At 42.9% G+C, this 23,228-nt stretch overlaps 1 protein-coding gene across 1 annotated transcript in view; it reads right to left on the bottom strand.

Moving 5' to 3' along the window:
- Positions 1–6,044: 6,044 nt before the first annotated feature.
- LOC132096899 (tripartite motif-containing protein 16-like) overlaps positions 6,045–23,228 on the bottom strand; it is a 107,681-nt gene continuing 90,497 nt past the window's right edge. Inside the window, exons 2-7 of the mRNA XM_059502580.1 lie at positions 22,589–23,220; positions 22,105–22,200; positions 21,792–22,025; positions 8,341–8,500; positions 8,153–8,200; positions 6,045–7,928 (exon numbers count right to left, since the gene is read on the bottom strand). Of these exons, the coding sequence (XP_059358563.1) occupies positions 7,390–7,928; positions 8,153–8,200; positions 8,341–8,500; positions 21,792–22,025; positions 22,105–22,200; positions 22,589–23,161 (1,650 nt within the window). The 5' untranslated portion in view covers positions 23,162–23,220 and the 3' untranslated portion in view covers positions 6,045–7,389. The remainder of the gene's footprint in view (positions 7,929–8,152; positions 8,201–8,340; positions 8,501–21,791; positions 22,026–22,104; positions 22,201–22,588; positions 23,221–23,228) is intronic.

Genomic DNA, 23,228 nt, shown 5'->3' with positions numbered 1-23,228 from the left:
ACGTTTCTGTTCCTGCGTTCCTGATATTCTGAGTTCTGATATTATTACCATTCCGAAACTGCTTCAGGTGGAAGAAATACCGGATAATAACGTTATTATTTAGAAACTATATTATGTGTCTATAATTTGCATAATAATAATGTAACGCACGTCGTTTCTATATGCAGGCTTTACAGTTCTTACCGTGTACTAGCTCGTTGGCTTTGTTGGAAATTAGGGCACCGACAGGGAGCTCAGCAGATCATAACACTTGATTTATTAAACAATATAGAGGTGTACATCAGGAATTAGCCACATTTGATTACACAGTGTGCGTCATCTCTCTCTCTCTACCTCTCATAACTGCGCGCAGACTATTCTCTCCCGCGATTCTAATCGCAGGTCTCTGTTCTCATGATATTGCCTTTAGATCTTATTTAAAATTATAGAACATTAATTATAAACTTAAATTGCACTCCCTACAATAATAGTAATGTAATAATAATAAAGTACAGTGTTTTCTGTACTCAAAAAGAAAAAGAAAAAATAGAGATATAACGTTAGTTTATAACCCGCCGCGGTTAGTCACAACCAAAGCATCATCTTTTCTAGATTTTGGCAAAATGTAGACTACTAAAAATAAATAAATAAATCTATCAACACTTTAAAGACATCAAAGTTTTGTTTGCACAAAGTTTACACTTGTATAAGATTGCGTTTTGAAAGTGAAAATAAAATACTTAAGACGCAACTCAAGCTGCATCTAATTAGCCCTAATACTTTCCGAAATAATGAAGGCTAAAATGCCTGCAGTCTAAAGCAAAGTGTTTACAAACATTATAAAAACAGCTATTAGTTTTTCTCCGAAACAAAACAAGTTTAGGCTATAAAAACATAAATCCAAAAACAAATTAATTTAAGCTGAAGCTGATGCCTACATCTTTCATTCGGCACAAAGTATCTGGATGCTAAAATATCATTTATTATATAGTGTTTGTACTTTCATCGACATACATCATCCTTCAATTTGGCTTTATTAACACAGTGAGGCGCGGTCACGCTGAACACAACATGTTGTACAACGGAGCAGTGTACCTTTTTATTTTTCTTTAACTGTAGCTATTTTATTTTGTTAATGTACATGCTTTAAAATAGCAAAATGATGTTGTGTCAGAGCGATGGTCATACCAAAGCTTATTGGTTATACAGAAGCAAGCCATTATTCAAAGCTCTCAAGCTTTTGCAAAATAATTAAAACTGTAAAACTTTTGCAAAATAAAGAAAACTTCTGCATATACCGTAGGCTACTACTGGAATTCATGATTCGTTGACAGCAGATTTCAAATATTCAATGGAACGATAAAATAACGTTATTAACCAGTTAATGGCCATTTCAAATTTTCAATTCTGTTCAGAACTATAAAGCTTGATTTCGTTTCTATTTGTGGTTCTGTTCCTGCAGTGGCGCCGGACTGGGGGTAAAACCAGTACTGATTACCAGGGCCCCAAAGGAAGAGAGGGCCCTTGAAAAGTCTGAAAATCTGGGGGGGGGGGTGCATTAGGACGGCCCGGGATCTTGTGCAGCGCCCCTGTGTTCCTGTAGAACTGCAGGGTTCTCTACTCCAGATGGGGATTTAACCCGATGGGACCCTGCGGCTCATTCAGCAGGCTGAAGGTACAGATGTTCCCAGGTAAAAGTAAAGTGTACTTGAACGTACTAAAAATACCTCAATGCAAGAAAGTACATTTGTAGTACATTCTTATTATTTTGTGCTAAACAAAAATTGTTATACACTATAAATACATTAATTAAAACTATATTTATTCTTCAGTAGTACTTCCGTGAAATCGAAAAAGTATACTACATACCACTGATATTTAAATCGATTTTTAGTGCATTTAAAAAAAAGTACACTACTGCAAAAAATATATAGAGGACTTTTGTAAGCGTGCTTTGAATTATTTATATAAATTATAAAAAATAGTTCATTGTTAGTACACTTTTGTATAATTATCCTTTAATTTAAATTAAATAGTTAGTATTCAATAATAGTTAAGTACATTTTCCCAACTGTGCTACTAAAGTAGACTTAAAGGGTTAATTCACCCAAAAATGAAAATTCTGTAATTAATTTCTCACCCTCATGAGGTTCCAAACCCATTCATCTTCAGAACACAAATTAAGACAAAATATCTGTGTGGTGCGGCTGACACAGAACAACATATGCTTACACTGCGATGTACCTGAAAGAAAACGGAGTTGACATCTGATTTTCACCAGTAAGAAAAAAAGTATTTTAAAGTTTGTTGTTTTACAGAACATTACAGTTGTATATGACATGAGAATAAGCCCTGAAGTTAGAAAGTACATTTTAAGGAAAATATAATTAAATTTTCATAATGATTTTTTGTGGTCTGTGGTCTAAACAACCCTGGCCAAACGCCCCCAGATGGCATCACTTCCCACTTTGATAATTACTGTAGTTACCATGTTCTGAACATCACAGCCTATCTTTCCACCAGATGTAATCTATCTAGGTGGTTGGATAAAAATATTTATTATATCTAAATAGTACCTTAACTTGGCAACAGCAAGCTTGTTAGCTAGACAGTTAGCATCAACAAACAATATTTACTTATTTTCAGTATGGTTATGAATTAAAAATGATATCTGTCTAACTACAATATAAAAGAATATAAAAAAAGACGTTACATAGGGCTAAATGCGAATCATTTTAATAAAAATGTTAACATTACGGCATCGGGGAATATGAAGCTGCATGAGTCATTTTATTTAATCTGTGTTATTTTAATATTTTGATGTTTTTTTTTTACCTAAAATAGAGACACTGATGTTGATGTGTCTGCATTCAAGCAATTCGGTGGGCTTCAATAGATCACCCTTTACAGCAGATTTAGTTCACAAACAACTGACAGTTTTTACCTCAATTAGATTTTCAGTTACAAAAATTAATCCTAAAATTCAACATTAGTAACTTACTTTTCGCAGCATCAATGCACACAAGCTTACAAGATCTCTCGGTTCTTACTTGTGAATTCAGTTCACTGGAGACTCTAACTAAACGGTTCATTTGAATCAGTGAGTTGTTGACTCAAGGCAGTCTGCAATAGTTTCATTCTAATTTGTGAATAAATCGTTTGGTGCGATTTGAGAACCAGTTTAAACGTTTATTGAATCATTTCATTCATGAATCAGACAGTGCTTCTGCGGGTTGAAGCATGTGATATAAGGAGTCACGATATGTTTTTTTATGAAATGAAGTGAATAAAAGGTACGATCTTATGCTTTGGAATGTAGTGAAGTAAAAGTAAAAGTCACTTAAAATAAAACTATTCCAGTACAGTACAGAAGTACAGATACTTGAAAATTCTACTTAAGTACACTAACAAAGTAATGCTACTCCGTTACTGTCCACAACTGGATGTCACATGGATTATTTTACAGATCTCCTTGCTACGTTTCTGGACCTTGATCCTGTAAGGAAAAGGTTCTGTGGGAAGCTGTCTATGGGAGGGTCACTCCCACTCCTGAGAGCTGTCAGAATGCATCAAAAATATCTGAATTTGTGTTCCGAAGATGAACGGAGGTCTTACAGGTTTGAAACGACATGAGGGTGAAAAAATTTATAGTGCCTTTCACACCACAGGAACGTTTTCATAGTACCAGAAATAATTCTGGAACTACCCACTTTTGGGCGTTTTCGCACCACAGGAAATGGGTGAGATTTTAGATTTTAAAGAACCAAATTAACTCCTACTCCAACCTAGCAGGGTCTAACCAGCACAACTGGTACTAACCGTGATGTAAGTAGATTACATTGATTGGCCAGACACGTCCAAAAATGCCCTCAAGTGCCATGATTTAAAACACTGTGTTACATACCATAAACATTGTATCAACTTATTTCACAAGTATGATGAACTGTGATTAATATACAGATGCCAAAGTGCAGGCTCTTGTAGCAAATGTAGCACTGCAAGTTGTCATTGGAAATTCTTAGTCATCCTTTCCGTTCTTTCAATCGATTTACGTATATGTCAACATTCCATTTACATTATTGTGAAACCTGCGAGATACAACAAAAACACAGGTCCGATCACAGTGTCCTCCATCCTCCTGTTGTTAATGTTGTTCTTCTTTACCTAGTTGTGTCACGTACGGGAACACAGGAGACGGAAGATCCAAGTGCAGTGTGGGTTTTATTGGGTAATCCAAATCAGAGTCAAAAACAAGCCGGGGTCGTAACCAAACATCAATCCAAACAGAAACAAACAGGAACAAGAACAGGAACTCGAAAACTAGGAATGCGAGGGAACTAGGTGACGGAAAGTAAGGACTCCATGCAGACAAACAGAAAAGGACTGGTTAATATAGGGAGGTTAATGACTAACAAGTGAAGACACCTGAGTGCAATTAACAGGAGTGCAATTACTGTGATGAAGGGACAAGGCTAGTGGGAATAGTAGTGCCTACGGTGAGGTGCCTATGGGGAAGTGAGACCACTAGTGGACACCCAGGGAAACAGAGACCAGACAGCGTGACAAGTTGTTGTTGTTGTAACGTTGTCGAACATTGTGCACAAATGACATCGCTGTCGACTGGCTTGCATCACATCCTAGTACACACTGTCGTTTCGAATGCAACCCTTTAAATGATACTGGGAAATAGTTCGCGCAAGATCGTACCAGTACTTTAGTACTGTACATTTATTTCTGGAACTAAAGCTGGGCAAGAGGCCCTAATGACAGAATTAAAATTTTTGGGTGAACTGTCCCTTTAACATAAACACACTAATTAATTGAAGTGGTTCAAAAATAATTTAATAAAGACTTCTCCTTTTGTCATCTTTTATTTGTTTATTAACCCGACTGGGAGGGCTCTCGCAGCATCCGATGGGAGATCAGGACTCAGGAAATCAAACGGGTAAGCATTGCCAGGTGGGGGGAAAAGATGTGAAGTTAGCTGAGAGAGCTCGGACAGCATTCGGCGGGAGGTCAAGACTCATGGCATCAGACGGCTGAGCCTCGACATTGGTCGAACGGAAAAGGTGAGGTTGCCTGGCTGGGAGGTTCTCGTGGCATATGACATCAGAGGGGATGCCTCGCCAAACGTAGGATGGAAAAGATAAAGGATGGGAAGACCATAGGATGGAAATGTAAGATTGCTGGGCCAGGCTTGCAGCGTCTGATGGGAATTTGATAATTGCAGTGTCAGATGGCTAAGCCTCGCTGGCAGTCGGATGGATCTTTTATCTGCTGCTTGGAGAGGCCTTTTTGGGCTGCTTATGTTGCTGCCCTGATGCAAAAACAGTGCCTAGAGACATTTTTGTGAGTGACATGTTTTTTGGAGTTGTCTAAGAATTGTGATTTGTTGGGGGTATTTAGTCTGAGAATTATCGAGGATAGGGATAATCACATTTTTATGATTATATCGATTATTCTGCATTTATTCATTTCACAAAGTTATGAATGTATAAATTCACATGGAAACTCTTTAGATATTAAAGTGTTATATATTGCTGCCTTATGAAACAGAAATAACACAGTAACCAATAATACAGCACAAAATAATAATAAAGACAAACAAAAGTACATCTGTCCAATTGGAATTAAAAAGGTGACCTCTGCTCTGTAAACATCCATGTCAGTATTTCCCTTTTGAAAATAACTAATGAACACATGAATGATCACAAAAGTATTTAGAGTTTTAGTTTGTAGATTTTTTACATTTCTTTTGGACCTGAGGAAGAGAACTGGAAAAATGGTGAAAAAAAAAATCTTATTGGTTTTTGATGTATAATAGTTTAAAAGGGATAATAAATAACAGTGTTAATGAAGTATTATTAATATAACATATTAATATATTAACTTTATCTCACAGGGGAAACTATTAAGCTGAACTATCATTGTAATCAAATGTCATTTTAATAATTTTTATAATAATTCATAGGATTTTACGTGTGGCCTGAGAAAATCATTTCTATTATTATGGTTTGTGAGATTGGAAATCATGCTGCGCACACATACCAAACATTCAGGAGGACTCAAACTTGTTGTGGACCCTGCCACATGACTTTTATTTATAAAAAAGCTTAGATACTGAATTGCTATATTATATTCATCAGCAACAAGGGGGTAAAATCACTATTTAAGTAACTAAACTCATGTTTGTATAGAGACGCATGGGTGCAGGATCACACACACACACACACACACTTCTCTCTCTCTGAAATGCCCCCTCCATATGACAATGCGAGCATGGCTATGATTGATAAGTAATCATTGAGTTTGCGTCACTTATGTGGGGAAGGCTGAACAAATGATCTCTGCGAACTGACTGAATGCAATAGTGAACTCAGAAAAAGAATGTAGTCGTCGATGAATGGAGACTTGGGTTTTTTAAAGTGACTGAGAAATCCCACCAGTCTATTTTACAGTTTGAGGGAAAGAAATGAAAAAAGATTGACATCCACACCTGCTAATATTTGCACTCGGTTCTGAGCCACTTGGGGAGGTTCTGAGGCAATGGCGTATGGTGGGGCGGGAATTGGTGTAGTGGCGAAGAGCAAGTATTGTGATTTCACTTGGAGGAAAGAGCTGAAGGGAACTTGGGGCAGTGTTGTGTTTGACAGTGCAGCCAAGCGCTTGCTTGGGCTGTTGGCCCAGAACTGGCAGTGGCTGGCGGCGGGGCTGTGATTAACAGTGGAGGCAACCTAGCTATTGCTAGCATCTTTGGGGTTTAGAGTTGGGGTAGACTCGGGAGAGAAGTTAGTTGTAGATTTGTGTACAAGTCATATAATTCTGCTTTGTTTAAAGGCTGGAAATCGGATTTGGTCAGCCCTTGCCTCAGACTCAACATGCTCCACTTCCCTATGGGCGGATTCGTTGTCCTGGCCGAGCGGTAGGAGGACACTGTGGAGTCAGCTGGGGTTCTCGCCGGAGGTGGTGAGGGTAGGCCTAGGCATCTTGGGTTGCGAATGGCTGCTCGAGCCATACAGCGCCCGCGAGATGGGGCCTGGGGCTCGATTGCGGTGCTACACAGGGGAGGAATAGTCCTAGGGCTGGCTGGTTGTGGTGATGTGACCTGAGGAGAGTCTGTATCATATCGTAGAGGGGGTTTGTCTTTGAGACACAGTAGCAGACGCGCAAACCAAAATGCTGATAATGGATAGAAGTCAGCTGTATTTATACATATTGGTGTTGATTAACTGAAGTGCGCTCCACTTGTGTTAATTAGGCTAAGTAGTGATGCGCTCCTCCCGAAATTTGTTAATAAAACATAATGTAGTGAAAATATATGAAGAGATTATATCACTTCTCACTGTTACAGATTTATCATGCAGCTCATGGCATTATGTGTAGAATCTCTCGTCAGTCTATTCTGCTTCATCAACACAGTTTCACTGATCCAGGCCAAAGAATAAACAATCCACTATTAAACCCAAACCCAGGATAGAGCGGCTGAGTGAATGTGGTCTGGACTGTGTGGATGAGGCTCATTGTGTCAGAGATGCTGTAGAAGGACAGAGTTCCTGCACTGTGATCCACAAACACTCCTATTTTACTGCTGATGGACTCTAGAGGGAGAACAGTCTCTTTGTTATTGTGTATTAATGAGTAACTGTCAGGAGAACAGATCAAACACCAGGATTGATCATTAGATCCAAATAAACATTCATTACCCCGTCCCTTCCTGCTGATGCTCTTATATGACACTGATAAACGCAAATAATCTCCACTCCACTGCAGCTCCCAGTAACAGCGTCCACACACACTCTCTCTACACAACACCTGCTGAAAATAATCAAATCTGTCAGGATGATCAGGATAGAACTGAACTGTTTTAGTGGTAGTAATCACTCTGTTGCTCTCAGACAGACTGAGGTATTTATTCACTGTGTTCAGATCCAGAGTGAGCTGATGGGAATCTGATGGAGATAAAACACATACAAATCAGAAATTATGACTCTGTTTGATCTTTTCATGTATCTGAACTCTTCATGTTCAGTGTATCATCAGTGTCTCAGTACAGATGAACAGATATCTGTGAACATCATCATCTACATCATCAGTTATAAAACTCTTCTTTCACCATCTACAGGAAAAACATGAACACACTCAGTGAGTTTTGCTGGTTTTCATACTGACTTACATTGTAGGAAGTCCTCCCTGGTTCTGGGAACAATGTTGGTGAATGTGACTGTGGAAATCAACAAACATGAACAGTGTGATTCTCATGATCATGTATCTCTTCCAAAGACAATTCTTATATGAAGTTCTCCCTGATATGAGATGTTGATGGACTAGTTTCTAAGAGTAGATAAATCTCCAGGACTTTACCTCTGTCTGAGATCTTCTTGAGCTCCTCTTTGCAGAAATTCTCCAGTTTGTCTCTCAGCTGATGGACAGATTTTCTTAGACCATCAAAAGAGACGAGAGAACTGAAGATATCATCATTTACGGCTGTAGATTCCGGAGGTGCTGAGAGAGACTGGAAACTCTAGAGAAAGCAGAAATCAAACTCATCAGCTCCACACTTCACTCAGTAACCTGCAGGAACATCAGATATGTCTTCACTGATCTTTAGGCCCAATCCCACAGCTGTTCCCCTTTTGCCAACCCCTCCATTTTGCGCGTTCACGTGAAGGGGTAGGGATGTCTCGATTCTCTTTTGGTTGGTGGGGCAGGGGAAGGGCTAGACAGCCATTCAAACAAAGATTTTTCGGGACCACACTTCAAACAAAGGGGTATGAAATAACTTGGCAACATGGCTGCCTAATCGAATAAAAAGACACATAAATGTAAGCTTTTTTTGCAATAATAAAGATGTTGTCCCACTTTATATTAAGTGTCCCTGATATCTGTGTACTTGCATAGTAACTTAATGTGTACATAGTATGTAACCACAGTGTAAGTACACATTGGAACATAGTATCTATAGCTGTAATGTTTGTGTAACTACACATATGTAAAAACAAACGGAATGGTATGGGTAAGTACAAATGTGTAAGGAAACATTAGTAACAACACTTTTTGGTAATGGAAGTACAAATATGTAACAGGACTAACAGCACTTTCTGATATTGGTATTACTGGTATTACAGTCGTGCACCAACTCCAACTCGAGATCCAACTCCTCCCACTTTACATACACCTAAATCTATCCATCTCCACCCCCTGGATCCTATTCCCACCCCTAAACCGACCCATCTCCACCCTCTGGATCCTATTCCCACCCCTAAACCTACCCATCTCCACCCTCTGGATCCTATTCCCACCCCTAAACCTACCCATCTCCACCCTCTGGATCCTATTCCCACCCCTAAACCTACCCATCTCCACCCTCTGGATCCTATTCCCACCCCTAAACCTACCCATCTCCACCCTCTGGATCCTTTTCCCACCCCTAAACCTACCCATCTCCACCCTCTGGATCCTATTCCCACCCCTAAACCTACCCATCTCCACCCTCTGGATCCTATTCCCACCCCTAAACCTACCCATCTCCACCCCCTGGATCCTATTCCCACCCCTAAACCTACCCATCTCCACCCCTGGATCAAATGGTTCCAATTACTCTTATATTGTTGGTACAAAATGGAGTTATCTGATTTCTGTTACACAAGTACATAGTGAAGTGAAAAATAGTTGTAACCAATGTCCTGTTACACATTTCTACTTACACAAATTATCCTTAGGGTTGTTACATGTGTGTAGTTAAAGAAATATCGTAGTTGTAGATACTATGTACCAATGTGTACCTAATATTTGTTAATGACATATCATTTTAGACTGCACGTTAGAACCACAACATATGTTATGTCTGATCAGGGTGATAACCACTGTAGACATTGAGGGGGCTTAGTCCCCCCAATAATTAGAAATTGCTAAACCCTTTTCTAAAATATTGCCAATGAGAGAGAGAGAGAGAGAGAGAGAGAGAGAGAGAAAGAGAGAGAGAAAGAGAGAGAGACTTTTACTTTGACTGTTAAAACACTTTAATACCAATAAAGCTCAAAATAAAACATATAATATCACAAACAACATAAAACAGATCACATCACCAATCAAATTATATAATTCCCTCTTCACAAAATATAAATAAACCTTCATTTACTCACCATTTAAATTCAAATTCAAGTAAATTACCTATTTCAAATGACACAAATTCTTCCTATTTTCAATCTTCTCCAGATTAAAAAAAGAAAGATGTTAGAGCATCCATGTTGTTAAAAGATAGAAACTTAGTATGGACAAGTGCCTCTTGGGCCCTTTCTTCTAGAAGATTCCGTAAAAGAAACCTTTTCTGTTCCAACATTTCAGCGGCATCAGCACCATCTTCCTCAACATCAATGTGAAGAAAGTCCTGTTCAAACTGTCTCATCTTACTGCCTAGAATGCTTTTATTGAAGGCAGTATAATTCTGACAAAAAAGTTTAACTTGCACCTTGCCAAAAAAAACTTGCTCTCCTAAAAAAGTGTAAAAGAGTTCACAAAATTGTGATCTTGTAAAAGTTTGCTACTACATTTATAAATAAAGTACTTAGTAGTGCTCTGTGCAGTGGCAACCTCAACAGACATATACAAGTGATCAGATAAGGGAGTAGGAGAAATACAACCATTAAGAAATTTAGCTCTGACATTTTTCTGCACATAAATTATATCAAGCCTGGCTCCAGATACCATATTAGAATTAACTTAAACCCAAGTATACAGTTTAGTTTGGGGGAAAGTTTCTCTCCAAGTATCCACAAGGTTATGATAATTTATCAATGTTTTAAGTACATCTGCAGATTGACTGTGGGGCTCCTCATGGTTCCTATCTAATGTGTGATCTATGCTACAATTAAAATCCCCAGCCAAAACAATAATCCTATCTTGAGAAATGTCACTAAGAGCAACTATAAGTTTTCTGAAAAAATTAATTCGTTCTGAACCATTATTGGGAGCATAAATATTTAAAAGTGAAAAGCCATGAATAGTAACATCAACACACATTCGACCCGGAACTAATTCAAAAACACTTAATGGTAATCCTTTATATTCAGGCCTGAGAGGGATCGCAACACCGCTACTGACATTACAACCATGACTCAGAATGACCTGTCCCTTCCAATCACTTTGCCATTTTACTTGATTTTCCAAATCTGAGTGGGTCTCTTGAAGAAAGACTATACTAGACTTCTTTATCATAACATAGTCAAATATGTTTTGGTCTGTCAAGCTCATCAAATGTAGCCTTCCTCATAGACACAGTACAAGAAACCAAAAACAACTTTAGATCAGGGGAAAACCGCTCAATATTAGGCTTACGAACCCTTCAGTTTTGTCAAGAAAGCTACTGATCTGCTGAACTGAATATAATAATTTATTCCTACCTTCAGACACATGTACCGCATCCGTCTCGTCATCTTCAGCACACAAATCTTCGCAGTCTCTATCAAAATCCTCATTCTGTGACTTTGAATCCACCACCTCTTGCGAAGCTGTATCTTTTGGAGTTTCTTCATTGCTGAAAGTTTCAATCTCAGTTACAGCAGAGCTTGCCTGCTTTCCTTGTTCAGGGGTAACAGCCTCAAGCAAAGGCTCTGGATGCACCTGTTCATCGCTCACCCCCGGCTGTATAGCCTCGGTAGCTTCAGGTACATCCGCTGGATCATTGCTCACGTTAGCCGACACCGGTCTCTACTCGGTGCAGCTTGCACCATGGCCTGCGAGAGTTGAAGCGGCACCGCGTCCTCAGTAGTATCAGTCTCTCTTGCCCTATTACTCTCCACATCGACCGCCAATTCCCCATTAACAGCATTACAATTTGGGCAAGTCTGTCTGAAATGCCCTAAATCGCCGCAAATAAAACATTTAATAGATTCTGAACTGATAAAGATGGTGTAATCTTTATTCTCAATTGTAAACTTCACCGACAAATTTAGAGGCTCACTCTGAGTGTTCATAATCATGAAAACTTGATGCCGAAAAGACACTACATGCTTTAATTCCGGATTTTTACATCCAAGCGAAATCAACTCAATCGGACCTACTAATTTACTGAATCTCCTTAATATTTCCTCCAACTTTTCATTTTTTACATACGGAGGCACGTTCTACAAAATGATCTTCTTTGATGGGCTTTGACAGAGGCAAAACGGGCACAAACATATCCCTAATTATTAATCCACTCTCAACCAACCCATCTGCCATTTGGCTTTCACTTAGAAAAATAACTATGGTCTTATTCATACGAGAAGCGGACCTGATGTTAACGCTGCCAACTACCGCACTCATGGCCATCAGACAATCTTCCACATTTACAGCCATGCCTGATGGTCAGAAGCGAGAAATCACCCGCGTTTGTCTCCATTCTTGCACTCGCTGACCGAAGTCAACTTAAACAACTCTACCGCCAAAAGCAAAAAAATTTAGAAAAATTATCCACTCAAACTCAGAGCCACTCACACCCACGCCAAACTCCATCCACTCGCTCCCAGCATGCAACGTGCACAGAGAGAGAGAGAGAGAGAGAGATGTGCATCTGTGTGTTTCTCTTTTAGAGTGAGTCTACTTAAAAACAGAGATTTTATCCTGTCGTTTCTGGAAAATATAATGTAGCGATTCAGTATTTAAATTGTATTTAATAAAAGTTGTGGGGCATCACTGACAAGTTTCTATTCTCCTGGATGTGTGAGCTGCGCGATTTCTGATATGTGTTTGTGTGTAATACAGAACGATAATTAATGCACACCAGAATATGTGTGTATTGTAGGAGCTAGACTACATATGATGATTTGTGATGCCATAGTAGTGTTGTCCCAATCCATAGGGGAATATTTTCACACCTACCCCTTGATATTCTGTATCAAGGGACAAGGGGAAGGGGTAGGCAGAGGCGGTAAGGGAAAGGGTATAAAAAAGATTTGGGATTGGGCCTTAGTATCTCAATCCAGCATTTTCACAGCATCAACATTCTCATATTCATTAAATAACAACATAGTTACAGATTGTAGTATTTGCCACTTACTCTCTACTGTATGTGAACTTTCTAGGAATCCATTTGGATGATAAAACATCTGCGATTGTAGTGGGACGTATATAGCCCACTGTAATTAGATTAATGTGCGTGGGGTAGTGTGAGTCCAATCACAGGCTGGGTAGTGCCGTATAAAAGAGAACCTGTAGTCACTCTTGTGTGTGTGTGTGTTTGCCGGTTTGGTGTCGCGTCATTGCCCGTGGGACCGCCCCTCTTTCTCCTAGCGCTTCTGCTTTCAGGTAGGCACTGTTTTGAACTAGGTGGTTAACACTGACGTGGGATTTTGTGTAAATTGTTTTATTCACTACTTCAGGATTCTTCGCGGCCGTTGGCAGCTCCGGCTCTCCTGTTACATGCCTTTACTTCAGTCCCGTGTTTCATGATACTTTGAGGTAGCCTTATGTGTGTGCGTTGGCTGATCAGTCAGTACACGGGTAACGTTATGCAACTGGTGGTAATGACTATGTGATTTAGAGTTGCGGGGATCGTTCGCTGTATGAGCCTTAAGTGGCGGCTGCTCTTCTTCGCCTGCCTCTCTGGCATTCCCGTGCTTCGGAGGGATGTTGTGTCCCGTGTCCTCTATACGCCGAGTTTGTGAATGAAAGGTATGTGGAACGCCCACTTTGTACAGCGCTCCTTATTTATATATTGTAAATTGCTGATGTTTTTATTCTTAGGACGAATATAGATGTTCTGTGACGCCTGGTGAGCAACGCTGACTTGACGCTGCTGCTTTAAATATAAGTTAGCCCACGTTCCTTACAACAACTCTCTCTCCAACACACGTGTGTGTGCGTGTATGTGTGTGCGCACTGCGCAGCCTAACGTGACGCCCGTTCTCCAGTATTAACCACTCTAAACGATGCGTGTCTTCCACACTATGTACATTCAAATTTTGCAGTATTTTCATTTATAATGGTTTGTGTGTATTGAGTGATTTGATTTGTTTATTTTGAGTGTTTTGCAGTGTTGTATTTATTTTGATTCGTGCGTTCCTTCAAGAGGTGCTGGTAGAAGGTCAGTGAGAGTAATACCCAATGCCAGCACCAAATTTAGTTTTTTTCATATTTTCATTTTCTGTAGTATTTTCTTGTTTGTTGATCTAAATGTTTATTATTTGTGCATGTTTGAGTGAGCGTGTTTATTGAGACCATAAATACTTTTACACTCTTATTACAGGAGCTGAGGCTTTGGGGGCAGACCACTAGTAGGCCCGTACGTGGTGGTAGAGAGCTCATTACAGAGTGCTGTGTGATTATTTCTTGAGTTTATTGCAGTGTGGGTGCTGTTACTTGTACACGGGGTGTGGAGACTGATATTGAAGCCTTGGGCGTGTGTCTGCCATCAAGCCTCGGCCTCCTTTGGATTATGGTCTCCTTTGCATGTGTCTGTTGATGATTCTCAGCTTTTATATATTTTACAAATGATTGTATTTAAATAAAAACTTTTGTATTAGTGGTATCCACGTCTCTAGCCCATTCTGCCCCCCCCCCACACTTGGATCGTCGCCCCGACGATCCTCACATCGCGGCTACTTAATCCCACGGTCTGAAGAGGCCAGTTATACCTTGTATTTGCTGAAGAGAGACGCCACTTCTCTCACTCACTGCCCGGGGAAGGTGATATCGGTTTGGGTGCAGCCCTGCAGTTGTACGTCTCGTTCTAGGCACCCCAACCTCAACAGCCTCGGGAAGGCCCCCAAGCTGGGGCCCAGGGGAAGTGGCCCTACCTCCCTCTGGACCCAGGTGTCCTGGCCCAATAACAGGACCCGGTTCCAGAGTATACACCCACTCCTGTGGACCAGGTTCCATCCCCGGCGCCAGCGCTGTTGGTTCTGAGTCAGCAGCAGAACGATCCCGCTCCTGTATCACAGCCACCAAATCCACCTCATCCTCATCTTCAACCAATGAGGGTGTGTCCACAACTGGGTCATGCAAGGGGCTACCATGGTCTACCCCCACAGTGTCCTTACCGACTCTGCTCTTTATCAGTGAACGGTGCACGTTCCTGGTCTTGGAAAGGTCATCTACAGGCGCAATCGTGTATACTACACCACCCTCTTTGGGTGCCCTTGTCACTTGATAAACCACCGGGCTCCACAGGTCCTGGATTTTATGACGGCCCCTTACCCCATAATCACGGAGGTACACCAGCTGACCCTCCACCAGTGGTTCATCTCGGACCTGCTGATCGTGGTGGGCCTTGCGCCTGTCGGCCATTACCTGCAACCGTTCCCGTGCACCGGCGAAGGCTACCTGCAGCTTGGTTTGATGCTCCACGACCCAGTCATGCACACTACCCTCTCTTGGCTGGGGGTCCCTACCCAACAGGAAATCCACGGGTAATCGCGGCTCTTGACCGAACATCAAGAAATGTGGCGATTCTCCAGTGGCCTGATGGGGAGTGCTATTATAGCTGAACACAACCTGGGGGAGACAAGTGCGATTAAAACGTTCACACTGACCGTTTCCAGCCGGATGATACGGGGTTGTACGAGACTTCTCCACACCATATAAGTCACACAGCTGGTGGATCAGTGAGGATTCAAAATTTCGACCCTGGTCAGAATGGAGACGGCCCAGAACACCGAACCGATAAAACCATTCTGTCACCAGGACTTGGGCCACCGTCTCGGCTCTCTGATCCCTGGTTGAAACGGCCAAGGTATACTTACTAAAAACGTCGGTCATAACCAAGACGTTCTCAATACCAGAGCGTGTGGGCTCCAAAACAGTGAAATCCACCGCAAGGATGTCATTTGGCCTAGATGACAGTAGCCGCCCCATAAACCCCTGAGCCAGTGGTCGGGTGTCCTTGGCTGCCTGGCACCGATCACATTCTTGACACCAACTTGCCACATCAGCGGATAATCCCGGCCAATAGCACCTCTGTCTCACCAACTCAAGGGTGCGCTCTCTGCCCTGATGTCCGTGTTGCTGATGTAACAGTCTTAGCACCTCGGACTTCAGGGCCGCGGGCAATACTAATTGCAACATCTCTTCCTTACCCTCAGGGCAGTGAACCCGGCGATGAAGTATACCATCTTGCTCAACCAGACGGTCCCATTGCTTGAGCAATGTTAGGGCTGCCCTGGAAAGTCGACGCCGTTCATCCGACCGTGGGCGTGTACCTCGCCTCCAGAATGGCAACACCTCCTGAATAACAGAATCAACTGCCTGCAACGAACCCAACTCGCCAACAGAGTACCCAGGAAGTGTAGACACAACACATTGGGTCACTACTTGAGCTGGATCTGACCTGACCAATGACCGCAGTGACTCAGGGATTTCCAAGCCTGGAGCCAACCCATCCAACACACCTGGGTCCGAAAGGTCCCGCCGGGATAGTGCATCTGCATTTCTATTACTCTTACCTGAACGATACTTAATGTCAAAATCAAAAGCCGCCAGTTGAGAGGCCCAACGCTGCTCGGTTGCACCAAGCTTTGCGGAGGCCAGGTGGCTAAGGGGGTTATTATCTGTAAATACCATACACTTACTACCCAACAAGTACTCGCGGAATTTCTCGGTCATGGCCCACTTGAGCGCAACAAACTCCAGCTTCATAGAGCTATAGTTGGACAGGTTGCGCTCAGTGGGCCGTAGACTACAGCTGGCATATGCCACCGGTCTCACCTTACCTTCATATTCCTGGGAGAGGACAGCCCCCAGACCTTGGTAGCTAGCGTCCACCTCCAAAATGAAGGGCTTGGAAAAATCTGCATATGCAAGGACTGGAGTGGTTGTAAGCTTCTCTTTTAACCCCTCAAAGCTCACCTGACACCCTTCACTCCAGGCGTTCTCAAAGTTCCTTGCTGTCTGCTTACCCTTTAAACCGGCAAACTCCCCGACCAGCTTATGCAGAGGGGCCGCCAACTTGGCAAACCCCTCTACAAACCGCCGGTAATAACTGGAGAACCCCAGGAAGGACCGCAACTCTGTTACACTAGAGGGACAGGGCCACCGGGCTACAGCCTCTATCTTACCTGGGTCAGTTGCTACTCCCCTAGAGGAAATAACATGACCCAAATAGTTCACCTCCTGCTTGAGAAAAGCACACTTCCCCAGCTTAGCCTTTAAGCCTTCTCGCTCCAGCCAGTCTAAAACTACCTCCAACCTCTCTAAATGTTGAGCAATAGAGGTGGAGAACACCACAATATCGTCCAGATATAGAAGTAACGACTGGCACTGCTGGTCTCCGAATATCCTCTCCATAAGTCGCTGGAAGGTTGAGGGGGCATTGCACAAACCAAATGGCATACGGTTCCATTCGAACAAGCCAAATGGTGTGCAAAAAGCGGTCTTAGGCTTGTCCCCCTCTGTGACCGGGACCTGGTTGTACCCACTAGCTAAATCCATAGTAGAGAACCAACAGGCCCCGGTCAACGCATCCAGCGACTCATCAATACGGGGTAAGGGAAATGCGTCTCGTCTAGTCTTGGCATTTAACTGACGATAGTCCACGCACAGACGAAGACTACCGTCCTTTTTTTTACCAACACAATTGGAGAGGCATACGGGCTACAACTCTCCCTGATTACCTGAGACTCCAACAGCTGATTAATGTGGGATCTAACAACCTCATACTCTGAAGGAGGTACACGGCGATGTCGCTGCCGTACGGGGATGTCATCTAACAGTGGGATATCATGCGAGATAAGACTGGTACAACCCAAATAACCATCGTGCTCAGAAAACACTGTCTGATACTTATTAAGCAAGGTCCTAACCTTGTCCTGTTCTGACTCTGGCAATGCGGAACAAATTCAATGCTGCAATCTGCTCCGAAACAGTGGAACGGGCCACTTGAGTACCTTGGGAATAGGCGCTAACTGTAATGGGTCTAACTACAGTTATACCCGTAGGTAAACTGACAACATGTACTCTAACCAGGGTACCCAGTACTCGGCGGCGGAAAAGCAGGACATCGGAAGTGCCTATATTGATCACCGGCACATAAACTGAGCCTCCAATCACTCTCACTAAGGCGGGGGAAGCTAACAGCCCCTCAGGCAACCCCGATTCAGAGGGCTCAAACAGCACTGTACTAGCTAGCTGTTCTGCACAAGTTGCCGCAACAAACTTAATGGTACCGCCGGTAACGCGACATGCCCGGGGACCCCGCACCCTTACCCTAGTCATGTCGACGGATGCCCGCTCGCTGCCTTGGTGGCTTGAAGTTGTAAGGCTTGAAGAACTGAAAGTGGTGCACTAGAAACAGGAGGGAAATTAAACAAAGCAGGGCCATGGTGTCCAAAGAGCTCCTGGTAGCATCGCCCGAGTACGTTCATCCCCAACACACCAGGGACTCGAGAGCGCAAGCCACCAGGAGGATCCCTGACCACCAGCACCCCACATCGTGTCACCATCCTACCACAGAGCTCGACGTCCAACTCCATATAACCAATATACGGGATGGAAAGACCGTTGGCGGCCCTCAGCTGCAACCATGAACATGACCTCAACTGCTCTTGACCCCGCGACTCAAAATACTTAACCAAACAACTTTCCGTAATGGTTGATACCATCGAACCCGTATCGATTAGACAAGGGACTAACACACCCCCAATTGAAACATCCAAATGTGGACAAGGGGACATTAAATTTGGACTAGAATCAAACGTCTTACCGTCGGAGCCAAACTTTTCCCCAACCGAGCTGTGACTCTTCCGCACGGTGGGAATTAGTTTCCCGACGCATCAGATCGAAGTTGCCTACCCTTCCCAACGGCCGGATCAGCGCGAGAACGCAACGGCGATCTGGACGTAACACGTTCCCCCTCGCATTCCCGTGCAAAGTGTCCTGGCTTTTGACACCGCCTACAGATAACGGGCCCACCACGGAAAGGCTGGTTGCGAGAATTGGGGCCCTGCAACCGGGCAAAACTCTGGGTGAGCTGATTTAACTGCTCCTGTTGTAACTTTAACATTTCTCTCAGCTCTCTCATTTCGGAGTTTCTAGGCGAGCTATTACCTCCTTGCACTTCGTACTGAAACCCGTGTGCCACAGGGACGGAAAGACTTCGACCCCTTGCCCCCCCCCCGGCATTCCCTCCCGCTCCCATCGGATTGCTTCCCCTCACACTTCTAAGAGCGTGGAGTGGGGCTGGCGGCGAACTAACTGTTTCAGTTCACGGCGAAGGGAAACGTCGCACACATATTCTACAAATTGATCTCTCAATAGAATTTCCGCATTTGACATGACAGTAGGGGACTTCTGCTTGACTTTTTCTAGGAGACCCATCAGGGCCAGGGAAAATTCCAGCAAAGTTTCCCCATCCCGCTGTCTCCTAGAGAAAAAGGCCTCCTGTAGGGCAACATAAGACTGGGAGCAACCGTACAGCTCTTGCAAAATTAAATAAATTTTCTCGGGGTCTGCACGCTCAGCTACAGGGCGATGCCGAATCTCGTCACTCGCCTCTCCTGCTAGATGATCAAACAGAAAAAACGCTTGATCAGCCACAGACAGATGACGTGTTCTTATACAGGCTTTCGCCTCCTCTATCCAATCATTTATGCCGATACCCGGCCTACCGTCAAATATTGGACATTTTCGATCCCTTGGGATAAACACAAGCCGCTCAGTTAATGTGGCACTACCACTTACTGGTTGATCAGCAGAGGGCACTGAAGATTCCCTAGAAGGGCCAGCTATTGGACTCGAAGGGGCAGCTCGGCTCTGATCTTGACGCAATTTCTCATTATCTGCCCTAAGCTGAGCAACTAGATCCCTCAATTCCCGCATTTCCTCCTCCATTTATATAATTATTATTATTTTTTTTTAATGAGACTTACCAGAGCAACCTCTGTAAGTAAATGACACAGAGACGGAAAAATCACTGTTGAACCGCTCCAAATCCTCTGAAATGACGCTGCTGCTTTGTCTTCAACACTAAACTTAAACAAAAAGAAAGAAAAACAAAAAAAAAAAAAAAAACTCATACACAATCACACAGTGTACACGTTCACACAATTACAATAAGCATCCACGTCTTCAGCCCAAGAGAAACTAACCCTGCCGACTACGTCAGGATGTAGCGAGACCTTGGCCCTTCACACTTGGGGTAAATATAGAAACACTGCCTCTAGCGTCACATGACTACGCCACCCTATTTAATAGGGAACTATAGATGTTACTAAGAATTGGTAAAAGATACACAGGAACATAATTAGCAAGAATGGGCTAGAGACGTGGATACCAATAAGAAAAAAGTTTTTATTTAAATACAATCATTTGTAAAATATATAAAAGCTGAGAATCATCAACAGACACATGCAAAGGAGACCATAATCCAAAGGAGGCCGAGACTTGATGGCAGACACATGCCCAAGGCTTCAATATCACTCTCCACACCCCGTGTACAAGTAACAGCACCCACACTGCAATAAACTCAAGAAATAATCACACAGCACTCTGTAATGAGCTCTCTACCACCTCGTACGGGCCTACTAGTGGTCTGCCCCCAAAGCCTCAGCTCCTGTAATAAGAGTGTAAAAGTATTTATGGTCTCAATAAACACGCTCACTCAAACATGCACAAATAATAAACATTTAGATCAACAAACAAGAAAATACTACAGAAAATGAAAATATGAAAAAAAACAAAATTTGCTGCTGGCATTGGGTATTACTCTCACTGACCTTCTACCAGCACCTCTTGAAGGAACGCACGAATCAAAATAAATACAACAATGCAAAACACTCAAAATAAACAAATCAAATCACTCAATACACACAAACCATTATAAATGAAAATACTGCAAAATTTGAATGTACATAGTGTGGAAGACACGCATCGTTTAGAGTGGTTAATACTGGAGAACGGGCGTCACGTTAGGCTGCGCAGTGCACACACACATACACGCACACACACGTGTGTTGGAGAGAGAGTTGTTGTAAGGAACGTGGGCTAACTTATATTTAAAGCAGCAGCGTCAAGTCAGCGTTGCTCACCAGGCGTCACAGAACATCTATTCGTCCTAAGAATAAAAACATCAGCAATTTACAATATATAAAGTAAGGAGCGCTGTACAAAGTGGGCGTTCCACATACCTTTCATTCACAAACTCGGCGTATAGAGGACACGGGACACAACATCCCTCCGATGCACGGGAATGCCAGAGAGGCAGGCGAAGAAGAGCAGCCGCCACTTAAGGCTCATACAGCGAACGATCCCCGCAACTCTAAATCACATAGTCATTACCACCAGTTGCATAACGTTACCCGTGTACTGACTGATCAGCCAACGCACACACATAAGGCTACCTCAAAGTAACACGGGACTGCAGTAAAAGCATGTAACAGGAGAGCCGGAGCTGCCAACGGCCGCGAAGAATCCTGAAGTAGTGAATAAAACAATTTACACACAATCCCACGTCAGTGTTCACCACCTAGTTCAAAACAGTGCCTACCTGAAAGCGGAAGCGCTAGGAGAAAGAGGGGCGGTCCCACGGGCAATGACGCGACACCAAACCGGCAAACACACACACAAAAGAGTGACTACAGGTTCTCTTTTATACGGCACTACCCAGCCTGTGATTGGACTCGCACTACCCCACGCACATTAATCTAATTACAGTGGGCTATATACGTCCCTCTACACTAAGAACATAAATGTCCATCTAATAACTCAAGCACATCAATTGAGTTTTATTGTAGAGTTGAGTAGATTTGTTCAGGAAAAACAGCTCAAAGGTATGATAAGATCGACCATTATTGATATCTTTCACTCAGGTCCACTCAGACACTGTTCTTGTAGATCTGTGTTACCTGCAGGAACTGGATGTGATCCTGTGTGTGTGAAAGGTGCTCCAGCTCAGCGTCTCTCCTCCTCAGATCATTGATCTCCTGCTCCAGTCGCTTCAGTCGTCCTTCAGCTCGACTCACTGCAGTCTTTTCCTGATCTCTGATCAGTCGTATCAGCTCAGAGCGGCTTCTCTCAATGGAGCGGATGAGCTCAGTAAAGATCCTCTCACTGTCCTCCACTGCTGTCTGTGCAGAGCGCTGTTAGGACACACAGTGATTCAGCTTCAGTGAGTCTGAACTGAGACGGAGACAAACTTCTCTTCTTCTCCAGACTCACCTTATGAGACTCCACAGTCTCTCTCAGCTGCTGGAGATCTTTCTCTCTCTGCTGGATTCTCTGCTGGAGCGTCTTCTGTGTCTCCTTCAGCTGCTTCTGCAGGACAAACAGATGATAGTCAATCTCAAAGAAAACGGTTCTAGATTAAAACTCCAGAAGAATTTATCTAACATTTACCACCATCATACATTAATTAACATGAAGGTTAAGGCCTATTTCACACAGTAAGTGTAATTTTACACTTTCATAAAAGTGAAACTGACACCGATGTAGAGCTTCACACCGACTTCTCTGTTCGGTGTAATTAAGCTGAAGCTTTAGAAAGAAAATAAATGACTAAAGTGAAGCTAAAAATGGCTAAAAGCTGTTGTTCATTTCTGCTGTTTTGAACAGTATGAATGTTGTATGCTGTTAATATGGTGCTGGTATAAACACAAATGAAACGAGTGTCAGCAATATTTCATCAGTGTCTAGTGTTAAATACCTGTTTCTCTGTCCTCTGTGCTGCAGCTGATACAGTGTAGTGGTTTTTATGTTCATCCATCGTACACAGCACACATATAAACTTCTGATCACTGTGACAGAAAACCTCAAGAAGCTTCTCGTGTTTCTGGCAGAACATCTCCTGCAGTCGTCCAGTGGCTTCAATCAAACTGTGTCTCTTTCCTTTAAACCAATTCTCATGTTGTTCGAGGTGATTCTGACAGTAAGACTCCAGACACATCAGACACGACTTGACGGCTTTGTATTTTCTTCCAGTACAGACGTCACACTGAACATCTCCAGCTCCAGCAGGAACCACACTTTGAAGTTTAGTCTTCTTCAGTTTCTCCATCATTTCAGCAAACACCACGTTCTTAAATAAAGCAGGTCTTGGACTGAAGGTCTGTCTGCACTGAGGACAGCTGTAGACTCTCTTCTCATCCTCTTCATCCCAGCAGTCTGTAATGCAGCTCATACAGTAACTGTGTCCACACTGGATGGTCACTGGATCCTTCAGGAGATCCAGACACACTGAACACAAGAACTCATCCTGAGAAAATCTGGCTTCTGCCATTTTACTGCAGAAATACAGAGTCGCAAACACACAGCAGCTCAGCTACACTTTCACTTTCTCTTTCCCT

The sequence above is a fragment of the Carassius carassius genome, chromosome 20 (assembly GCF_963082965.1).
Source record: "Carassius carassius chromosome 20, fCarCar2.1, whole genome shotgun sequence".
Taxonomy (NCBI): Eukaryota; Metazoa; Chordata; class Actinopteri; order Cypriniformes; family Cyprinidae; genus Carassius; species Carassius carassius.
This window is presented reverse-complemented; position numbering and strand designations above follow the sequence as displayed.